Source organism: Plodia interpunctella, chromosome 5, assembly GCF_027563975.2.
Source record: "Plodia interpunctella isolate USDA-ARS_2022_Savannah chromosome 5, ilPloInte3.2, whole genome shotgun sequence".
Classification (NCBI taxonomy): Eukaryota; Metazoa; Arthropoda; class Insecta; order Lepidoptera; family Pyralidae; genus Plodia; species Plodia interpunctella.
In genome coordinates, this window is record NC_071298.1 from 4,786,805 (window position 1) to 4,798,193 (window position 11,389).

Sequence of the window (11,389 nt, forward strand, 5' to 3'; positions counted from 1 at the left end):
TCAAATTGTTGAATGAACGAACGACGAGAAATATTGACGTTGACTTGATTGACGTGACGTAGGTACTAAAATAAACTGAGCGTTGACGAGACGACAACAAAAATATTTTTTTAATAACTTTGTATACATACTTTCGTGTATCAAATGAGTTTAAAGACAACATACAAAAATATACATTGAAACTGTATTGAATAAAATTTATAAGTCCATGGACATCAACACAAACTTTATATGCATGTGCTTTGAACATAGGCAATCTAAGCGATAGCGCAATCAAATTTGTTTTCTATATTGTTTTCTATATATTCCGAAAATGGGTGACTCGGAGTTTATGTACGGGTCATCTTTGTCGATTGACTCAATGAAAGTAATAGCCGAGAGTGTTGGTATCGCCAGCCTTGGAGACGATGCAGCAAAAGAGCTAGCCGACGATGTTTCGTATCGTATTAAAGTTATATTACAGGATTCTATGAAGTTTATGCACCACGCGAAAAGGCAAAAGCTATCCATAACTGATATTGATCATACACTAAAGATTAAGAATATTGAGGTAAGTAAATAGTAATAAGTTTTCACTATAATTACTAGTTTTATTAGTAGGTAAAAGTTGTTATTGGTATTTTTTACATTTCTAATTTTAGCCTCAATATGGTTTTCTGCAACCTGATGCATTGCCATTCCGATTTGCATCTGGTGGTGGAAGAGAATTGCATTTCATTGATGAGAAAGAAATAGATTTGTCAGAAATACTGTCTGCAACTCCTCCAAAGATACCTTTGGATGTATCTGTACGAGCTCACTGGTTGAGTGTTGATGGTGTGCAGCCTACTGTACCAGAGAACCCTCCACCATTGTCCAAAGAGATACAGAAACTGGAGTCTGTTGATCCTATCAGCAAGTTAAGCAAACCAACAAACAAGGATGCTGCAGGTATTGTTAAAAATTATAAATTTCATACTCAATGTAATCAAATCCTTAGTCAATCAAAAGAATTTCTTAGTCAAGAGAAAAGATCAGAGAAATTAATACTTGTTTAAAGTTTAGCTTGGAATCAGCTATAACCAGATATTGTTATATAGTATCATTTATATCTATTTATACCATTCTATATAGTATTTCGCTTTAAATCTGAAATATGTTTACTTTTGTACATTGTATAGATGAGTAATTCTATGTACATTAGGGTGTCCCAAAAAAATCAAAAGGATTTTTTTTCGAGGCATACCCTCTTTTTTCCTTTGGTGATAAAATGACTCTAAAATAGATTTCACATACTTCAGATAACAGCAACCCGTGCCAACTTGAATCGAAACATGTTACTACTTGAACTCCTAAGCGCGCAAGGACTTGCATGTGCCAGTGTGGGTGTTTCTAGTAATTTCATCATTTTTTTTTAAATCTATTTTTTGTCGAGGCTTCAGTTGCTTGGTGCGACTATGCCAGCCTCATGGGGAAATTTCATCATTTATCACATTGTTTTAAAATTGTCATCATGTCAGTTGAATTGCGCAGTACGAAAAAGAGTGCAATATATTTAATTGGTAACGTAAAACATCAAATAAAAGGTTAAAAACTTCCCTCTAATGGACAAGTTCTAGCAGTTTCGTTTTACAATATCCGCGAAGTGAATTTAAAAGTAAATGAGAGTGCAAATCTTACGATACGCGAGTGAATTATTTTTTCTTCCAATTGTTATTTCTTATGAAGATAAGTATGCAACTGGAGAGTTCTACTGGAAGTGAGCAAGCGCAGGTTGTCTGGACCGCAACAGTAGACTGGAACCTCGAAGAAAGAGTACAAATTCTTTGGTGTGATACGACGGCTTCAAACACTGGTCGACTCAACGGAGCTTGTGTTCTTTTGGAGCAAAAGATCAACAGATAACTTCTTATTTTTGCTTGCCGCCATCACCTCTATGAATTGGTACTCAAAGCATCCTTTGAAGCAAAAATTAGCCAGATGACAACAAGCCCATTACAAGACTATTTAAAAAATTCCGAGACAGCTGGAAAAATATTGATAATACCAAAATTGAAACCTATCGAGCAAAAACTGCATTGTGCCTGACACTAAGTGAAATTGAGGACCTAATTTCGTTTTATCGCTCTGAACTGACGAAAACAATTGTCAGTGAGACTATCGTGAGTAACAATAGAGCTCTCAATTATATTTTTAGCACCCCCCTGGTGCCATGCACCAAGCACATGGATAGCTAGAGCTATCTATTCCTTAAAAATATTATTACTTAGCTCTCAATTTAAAATTACTATTAAATATAAGAACACTCTGTTTGATGTCTGCTTGTTCATCGCTTCATCCTATGTCAAACCATGGATTCAGTGCATTTCTGCAGTTAAAGCACCTTACCAAGATCTGTGCTTTTTGAAAACTATGAGAGCTTATGAAAAAATTGATAAAAATATATCAAAAGCAGTGTTGAAGAAGTTTACTTAGCATTTATGGTATTTGACCGAGGAAGTATCTGTGTTATCGCTTTTTGACGATGAGGTGAGCCTAGAAAGTAAAGAAAAAATTATATAAAATTTGTCTGAGGATAGTATCTCGTCTCAAGAAAAGCGCTACATACCTTCAAAAGAAGAATTAGACAGATCGTTGTATGAGAAAAAAATTGATGTTTTTACATCAGCTTCAAGCAAGTCTTTCTCTCGTTTGAACATTGATGATAGTTTTCTCGGAGAGAGCCCTGCTTCGTGGTGTAATAATTCTTTATTTCTTGAAGCAAAAATTATTATTGATTGTTTTCTTTACTAATCCTAAATTAAGACTAAGTTAGATTTTATTTCCATACTAATTCCTAATTCACGACTTTGAAGTCAAGTCAGCACGTGATGACATTAATGTATTACTATAATATTTATTATTTAGGCTTTTGTGGTCAAACCGAATAAATATAAAGGGTATGCGTATCAAAAAAAAATGTTTTACTTATAGCTTGGGACACACTAATGTACACTGATTTTATTCATCTTACATGATTTTGACGACTACTGTCATCTAATGGCATCATCACATTCTATAAATAAAAGATAATTGGGATGGCTTTGCTCACATTTGACAGGCAAACCAATGTGCGGTAAGGCAGCGAGGTTGAAGGCGTCAGAATCTGTTCATGTGAAACAACTGGCTACACACGAACTCAGTGTGGAACAGCAGCTTTACTACAAGGAGATCACTGAGGCTTGTGTAGGCAGTGATGAAGGCAGAAGAGCAGTTTGTATTTTTTAAGTTCTAATTTGTACAAGTACCTATTTTAAAATTTACTTATCAGTATTTGCAATCTTTACTGATAAAAACTTAGGGTCTGAGTGTTCCTTTTTGTAGTTTACAGATTTTCCTTTATCTGTAGTGTAAGTTGAAGTGAAAATGAAGTGATTCTATAAGTGTTTGATTTTTACCTTATGAGGTATGGAACTCTAAAAACAAATTATTGCCATTATATAAGTTAAATTCCACCGATTGGTAAGTTTAGTGTTGAATCTAAAAACCTTTTGATTTCGAGGACAATAAAAAAAATTGTATCTAACTAAAAAGTTACAACAAAATAATTTTGAAAGAATATGGTCTTAGCATGTTTATATTATTTACTAGCTGATGCCCGCGATTTCGTTCGCGTAGCAAACCATTTTTGGTAAGGAATCAAAATTATTAGAGAGAAAATAACATAAGCACGAAGGCATATTCTATACATAAATGGGAGTCTTAGCCAGATCAGGCAAGTTTTCAACGCGTACCTTCCGTCGTCATCGAAACTTAGCCCAAACTGTTTCCGCCTTCACCGCGTGGAGGTACTCCCAGCTTATCTTATAAATAGTATAGGGTTAAAAACGTGGACCAAATGAGACTTTATAAATACCTATGTTAAAAATGCTCATTAGGCTGATCAACTTTTGTTAAGGCGCTTTGTGTCATATCTGTTATAGTGTAGCTAGTCTGTTGGAGTTCATCATCTGGTGTTCCATATCCTCGATTTTTATAAGTCTAGTCTAGTCTAGTCGAGTTTTATAAAGCTGTTCCAGTTTCCAAAATAAATTATACCCTATATGTTGACCAGGATTTATAGCTATACAACAAAAAAGTTTCATTCAAATCCGTTCAGTAGATCCAGAGATTCGCGTGTGCAAACAAACAGACTTTTTTTCAAAATTCTTATTCTATTATTGATTCTCTATCGATCTCATTTTTTTAAATTTAAATATCTTCAATGTACAGAAACACGTTTTATTTTACTGTTTTATTATATTATATGTATATATGTATTAATTGATGATTATTTTTCATTACTTTGCCAGGAAGCTCTTCAGTCGCTGGCTTGCGATCCTGGTCTACATGAAATGTTGCCCAGAATGTGTACCTTCATATCAGAGGGTGTGAAAGTGAATGTGGTGCAAAACAACTTGGCCTTACTTATATACCTCATGCGGATGGTGAAGGCGTTGCTTGACAATCAGTCGCTATACTTGGAGAAATATGTAAGTATTTTTACAACATCATTAACAAAAACAAATTATATAGGAAACTTCAATGTCTGGCCAAGGGAGAATGTGCCAATGGCCTAACAACTTAGTATGTAGGAGTCTGAGCAAAATGCTCAGAAAAGAGATAGAGATATAAACAGTTAGACTATACTCTGGATGTTCCTACGCAGCCTGATAGGCAACAATTATTATTATTTCTTATTTATATTTTAGGGACGCCAGTGCGAGCACAAAACGAATATCAGTCCTCTTATACTGGGATCATTTCACCCAGTTGTTCAAAACAATATTATACTATTGTTACCTTTTAGCTATCAAGGCTGTGTTAGGAATGCCCATGGACAGTTACCATCTATTTTTATCTGTATACTGTCATCAATAACATGCCAAAAATCATTTTAACTATGTTGTATAGCTCCACGAGTTGATACCATCGGTGTCGACGTGCATTGTGGCGCGGCAGCTGTGTCTGCGGCCCGAGATGGACAACCACTGGGCGCTGCGGGACTTCGCGTCGCGGCTCATGTCGCAGATCTGCAAGACCTTCAACACTTCCACCAACAACCTGCAGACTAGGGTCACTAGGTACTAGTAATTAGATATACTTATCTAGTTCAATCGATCGTTATACAATAATTTATATATTTACGTGTCTCACCATTATACCGCCATTATGCGGCCTCAGCGGCAATACTGTCACCTCGAGGCAACAAACTGCAAGGCCGGGCAATTTTTATGTATATATTTTAACTAATTTAGTCTTTATGGTATGTTGTTTTAGTTTTTTTTTTTAATAAAAGTAATTATAGAAGAACAGCTACTTAATACGATGATTGAGCTACGTAATGATTGCGAAAATTATTACTTTGATTAAAATATCAGTTAATTTTTATTTTGTGTAATCATATTATCATTCATTCAGGACTGGCGTTCAATGCGTCAAAATAAAACTTGCGTATTTGTTTTAGATTGTTTGCGAAGGCCCTGCAATGTCCGTCACAGACAAACAATGAGAGCGGTCCCTCCATGGTGACCTCTATGAAGGAGTCTGAGAAGACACCGCTGGCTTCGCTCTACGGCGCTGTACAGGGCTTGGCTGAACTTGGACCTGAAGTTATCAAGGTATATTTGTGTGTCTTTATTGTATTCTTAACTTGTTCTTAAATTAGCTGACTTTACATTTCTACAGTGATTTTTTTGGAGTCTGCTTTTTTGTTTTTTTATTCAGCCCCTATAATTTGTTAAGATTATTTTTTATAAAAAAAATTTAAAGTATGGCGGCAAAAAATATGTCGTTTAGTAATAAATGTATGATTTGGCAGGTGTTCATTCTGCCCCGCGTGCGGTGGCTGGGGGAGCGTGTGGAAGGAGCTTTGAGTGGAATCGGCGGCGCTGACCGGCTCGCAGCCAGCAACCTCAAGCATCAGCTGCTGAAGGTGCTGGCGCCGGTCGTGCGGCAGTTGCGGCAGCCGCCAGACAACCCCGAGGACTACAAGTGAGTGAGCTGACTGCAGGTGTTCACACTGGACGGTGCTGACCGGCTGTAGCCAGCAACTTCAAGCATCAGCTGCGGCTTTCAAAAGTGTAGAACTTGTATAATTTTTGTTAAAATGGATTTTTTATACATGCTTTTTAACTTATTTTTGAATATAATAATGAGATTTTTTCATCTCATTATCATTTTTGTTAAATTTAACTTACATTTACAAAAAAAAACTTACATTTACAAACTTCACCGTAGTCTATTCTTCAAAGACCTCAATCGACAAAATATAACTAAAGTGGACGACGCTGGCGGTGAATCTCCATTTTTATGTACAGTTAGTTTACAATAAGCGAACATATTTCAGACGTGACTACGGCTACCTAGGGCCAAGCCTGCAGCAGATGGTGAGCAAACTGCGAGCGTCGCCGTCGAGCGGCGCGTCGAGCGTGGCGGTGGCGGTGGTCACGTGCACGCCGCCGCTCGTGCCGCCGCCCTCGCCCGCGCCCGAGCCCTCGCTCACTAAGATTCAAGGTCAGCTAATCACTGTAAACTGTTAACAGAAATATATTCCCATAAATGTCATTTTTACACTCGTGTAGTTTTTTTTCTTCTCCATTTCTAACCGCTTTTTAATACATAGCTTTTTAAATAGTGTGACTACTTAAAATAAAAAAGTCTACTAGTAACATCAATGTGACTAGATGGAACTGAGGAGAAAAACATATTTCTGAGTATTTCTAAATATCTACTTGAAATAAAAATCCCCAACCAGTGGCATCAAGTGTCTACAATGTGACTGGATAGAACAGATGATTTTTTTCAGAATTTAACAATCGAAGAAGGTAAATCTTTCAAAAGAAAATTGGCACGATTGAACTTCTTTCAGCTGCATGAGTATGAGTAATGTTTCAAACATTAGCGGGCCGATTGTCATGCAGCCGATTCTTTTCTCGAAAGTTTTATTGCCGTCGGAAGTTGTCTAAAACTATATGAGGTTTTAGGATGTATTGTAATGTATTGGCAGAGCCGGTGGCGGGCCGCAGCGTGGTGATCAGCGCGTCGCCGACGCCGCAGTCGCCGGCGCCGGCCACACCGCCGCCGCAGAAGTTTGTCATCGTGTCGCAGCAGAAACCGCCGCAGGTAACTTGTCTCTCTTATCTGAGCGTATTCCCGGTTTCTACCTCAGCCGTGGAGCGTCGGAGCCCAGGGTCCGCTTTCCTATTTTTTCATCTTCACGTCGCACGGTCGTCGGTATCCCTATCCACTACATATTATAAAACAAAGTCGCTTGGATCTTTACAACTACGCTACGAATTTTAATGCGGATTTTTATTACTCCTTTGTAATTGCTTTGTAACGCCTAATCAAATTATTTTTTGGCTCAGGTTCAACCTTCGGGCGGCGCGAGTCACATCATGGTCCATACATCGCAGCCGACGATAGTGCGCAGTCAAAATGTATGTAGCAAATTAATTGTTATTATTAGGGCATGTTTCACCACTATCTGATAATATATCTTATTGTAGTCTGACAGGTGAACTAACTGTTAGATAAATCTGCCTGAAGTTATAATGTCAGTTAGCCATCTGTTAGCTATGTTACATAATAGGTTATCTGATACTTTATCAACAAGCTGTAACACAGGCCCTGATTCTTATAATAGCAGTAGTTTTGGTATGAGGTGCGTGTGTGCGAAGTTATGCCTATGTGGATCGTTTGCATGAAAATATTCAAGGTAGCCTTGTATAATTAGTTTATATAATTTTTTATAGATAAATGAGTGATTTCGGAATGAATATAATAAAACATCGACGTGTAAGTGCGTGTTCGTGGAGAGGTAAAAATATATTTGACAAATTTAGCTAAGCATATATTTATAGCTGGTATTATAATGGGAAGTTTGTGGTAGTAGGAATATCCAGTTTGCTTGTTTAAATAAATCGTGTTGGTTTTCTTGTACATTTACATGACGACTTTTATCAATTTTTTTTTTCCCAAAGCTAATATGTGGAGAGAAAACCAAAGTATGTAACGTATAATCTACCTTCTTTTAAATTTTTATAAGATTTTTATGTGCGTTTGACCTCATCTAATCTACGCATACTTAAAGTATAGTATATTAGTATAAAATTTATGTGTTTGTATAAACTTTTGTCATTTAAAACCTAACGCCACCGTCACATTTTTATCAATTTCTTTTATCTCTTGGAGAAAATTTAAAAATTATCTTGACAAATTATACCACACTAGCTAGAAATAGATTTTAAAGTGTTTATATACTCCTATCTACGTGGTTTCATTATTTTATTAATAGTTAGGATACATGGAAAGAGAATGGGGAGGCTTTAGCCCAGCAGTGGGATATGCAGTAGCTATTAAAAATTAATAATAATAGTAGACAGACAAAACTATATACTTTGGCATATCTTTCATTTCCCTTATGCAGGAAAAATAAATGCGTATTACAAAGACACGAAAGGAAATGGGACCGTGTGCGATATTTTGTTCTGCATGAACAAGAAAGTTGTATGGAGATCTTCTATCTCATTTGAGTACGCTAGGCTGTTATTTTCAGTTTTCTTTGCCCTTGGGTATGGGATACCGATTGCATGGCATGTGTTTCCATAGTCGGTGGTGGTGACGAGCGGGCCGGCGCACGCGGCGCCGCAGAAGGTGGTCGTGGTGGGGGTGCCGTCCCACCAGCCGCCCGCGCAGCCGGCCGCGGGCCTCGTTAGCCAGGTACACATTATAGGCCACACAACATAAACATTTTATTGAACTATATATAAATTTAAATCATAGCAGATGTCCACTTCCCATCAGATGGCCGCATGCCTCTTTGCTTGCTTAGTGGTGTAAAAAAAATCAAAATATATTTTATGTGTTACATATGTGAATACAGACTTTTCTTACATAAGCGGCCTAAAACACTTTTTTTCGTTCCTTTTATCGACTAACTCTTGGGATTATTTGAAACGATCTTCTTTCACTCATTATAAAATAGATTTTTCTTTTTATTTAATAATTATGAATAAATACCTGGTCATTATATATATAGACTCAATTAATATGAAATTTTGTTACGTTTTCACGCTTTAACTGCTCAAACGATCGTCGTAAAAAGTAGTAATTTTAAATTAAAAAAATATTTGGTCTTTTTTATATAAAATCAGCTCAGATGCGTCAATGAATCAATTACAATGCGTTATTTATCAGCATGACCTGATAGTATACGTAGAATGATTACTAACACATGGGCAATGTCTAAAATATTACTTTTATTTAATTTACAGCACAATAGTTCACACGTTTTTTTTTGTCTCCTGAGACAAAGTTCGAAACAGTTTTAGTTTAGTCCGAAAACAGTTTTATATTGACAAGTTTTTACGCAACTTCTTCTTAACTTGAGCTTTAGAAGTCGGCAGTAGACTTAATTTCAGAAGTATTTTATTTTTGACGTCTATATAAGTTATTATAAGTTTCGTCACCGTGTGTATTCCATAATGTTCTATATCCATAACCATCATGTAATTTTATTTCACCTTATTTCTTCCCGGTATTTTCTAAATTTGATATTTGATTCCAAGACTTGGCCTTAATACGTCGTGAATCATAAATCATCAGACACTTAACGGGATAAAACCCACTGTGCACCCACACACATTAACTCCACATCCAATCGTGAAAGTAATGTTTAAATAAATAAAAAACTTTTAATGCAGGCACAGACCCATAGTTACATTCAAAATGTATTCTATAAAACTTGAATGAACTATATTGATATCAAATCAAATTGAAATAAATAATAAAAAGTATAAATGGTCCTAGGCGCCGGTGTCGGTGGTGGCGAAGCCCGTGTTCTCCCGCGGCGGCGCGGCGCAGCCCCCGCCCGAGCTGGACGACCTCTCGCACCTCGCCTGACAGCCGCGCCCCATCCTCGCCATTGTCAAGCAGTACACCAGGAAAAAGGCACAACCCTAATCCATTCATACAGTACACTAAGAAGAAGGCACCAACCTTATCCATGCTATGCACTAAGCTTGTATCGTGAGTCTTGTAGATTACACAGGCACCGGCACAGTACACTCAGACCCGCGGACTGGATTGATGAACATAGGTACAAATATTCATCCGCGCTGGGAATCACCAGGGAAACCAGGAACTATTCATCATTTGAGTGCATTGGACCCCTCTATGTACCTGTTGTGTGTGTGTATCTAATATATACCTAACATATTATTTTCTTCTATCGTTTTGCCATTGATCCCAATCAGAATAAAGATTCGAAAAATTGTAATAAATGGAAATATATTCATGTAATAAAAAGTTATAATGTCATAAATCAATTTATACAAATCAATATGAGTATACATTTATATCAGAAATTGGCAAATTTTTCCAGGACATATTTTTTAAGTGTTAAAATGATTAAAAGTCAGATTTTAAAAACTATTTCTTCCCTACATTCATTATACTTCTATAGCATTTTGGTCGTCCGAAATCCACGATTTGATATGTAGCTTCAAACAAGACTTTTACATAAATTTGAATTACCACAATGCGATTGTTTTGAATGTTAAATAGCAATATGTACTTCCTTATATAAATATATTTACTTGAGGTATATGTATTATTCTCTGTTCAATTGCACGGAATTCTTACATTTTATAAATGTTGCCAATATTGAAATGGTCTCACCGAAGATAAAATCATTTGAGCGAAATTAATTTCACGTATCAAATAGAAAATAATATATTGATAATTTTGAAATAGAAATTAGATTTTTTATTATTATATTGTCAGAGGTTTTGATTTTTCTTTATTAGGAATTTCTACTATTTACAGGTGACAAACCTTTTCTGGGAAAACCATTTTGTTAAATCTATAAAACTAAGATGTTTGTTATAAATCTGCAACGGGAATTAATTTGACTCGATGACTTGCGAGAGGAGCCTCATTTTCATTAACTGAAGAAATGTAGGTACAAATACAAATGATCTTTCATCTGTACTTTTAAATTATGCTATAGTAAAATTATAATATAAACTATTGTTAATTTTATGTTATACTTATTTTTCGATAAAACCAGAAGTATTATCTTTTTGAAAATGTCAAATAATTTCACTTGTCAGAATTCCGTGCAATTAAAAATCAGAGTTAAGTTGAAGGCTGCAATGTAATGCAAGTTAGTTCCACAGACCATTTGTGGTTTGTGGTTCCTATGCTAATATTTTTGACATTTTGATATGTAAATTTTAACGATAGTAGATATGCAATAAGTATAAATGGTTCATAATTTCTGTAATTAAGTGTAATTAGACATGAATATATTATAATTTAATTCGATAAAAAAATTTCATTAAAATCAACCATTTTATGTCCTTAATTTAAATTAAGAAAATCAATC

General features: G+C 35.8%; 1 protein-coding gene and 1 long non-coding RNA gene across 4 annotated transcripts; one reads left to right on the top strand and one right to left on the bottom strand.

Annotated features, from left to right (window-relative positions):
• The first annotated feature begins 53 nt into the window (after nucleotides 1–53).
• Taf6 (TBP-associated factor 6) lies at nucleotides 54–11,330 on the top strand. Of its 3 annotated transcripts, XM_053745278.1 has the most exons (13): nucleotides 54–550; nucleotides 642–930; nucleotides 3,080–3,231; nucleotides 4,311–4,490; nucleotides 4,912–5,081; nucleotides 5,465–5,618; nucleotides 5,819–5,991; nucleotides 6,347–6,513; nucleotides 7,007–7,122; nucleotides 7,368–7,439; nucleotides 7,983–8,006; nucleotides 8,611–8,721; nucleotides 9,811–11,330. In XM_053745278.1, exons 1-13 carry the CDS (start codon nucleotides 314–316, stop codon nucleotides 9,901–9,903), a joined length of 1,938 nt encoding a protein of 645 aa, XP_053601253.1. In that variant the 5' UTR covers nucleotides 54–313; the 3' UTR covers nucleotides 9,904–11,330. The 3 variants fall into 3 exon arrangements, with proteins under 3 accessions (XP_053601253.1, XP_053601254.1, XP_053601255.1); XM_053745279.1 differs by lacking the exon at nucleotides 7,983–8,006; XM_053745280.1 differs by lacking the exons at nucleotides 7,983–8,006; nucleotides 8,611–8,721.
• LOC128669983 (uncharacterized) lies at nucleotides 2,432–3,073 on the bottom strand. Its single transcript, XR_008404714.1, has 2 exons — nucleotides 2,588–3,073; nucleotides 2,432–2,514 (listed from the first exon to the last, which is right to left on the bottom strand). It is a non-coding gene; the product is annotated as an uncharacterized LOC128669983 (long non-coding RNA).
• Nucleotides 11,331–11,389: the final 59 nt, after the last annotated feature.

Bases quoted from the DNA above. Each gene is read 5' to 3' on its own strand.
- Taf6 (XM_053745278.1), top strand. From the start codon at position 314: ATGGGTGACTCGGAGTTTATGTACGGGTCATCTTTGTCGATTGACTCA. The intron at 931-3,079 runs GTATTGTTAAAA...CACATTTGACAG, and splicing joins AACAAACAAGGATGCTGCAG to GCAAACCAATGTGCGGTAAG. The intron at 7,123-7,367 runs GTAACTTGTCTC...TTTTTGGCTCAG, and splicing joins CGCAGCAGAAACCGCCGCAG to GTTCAACCTTCGGGCGGCGC.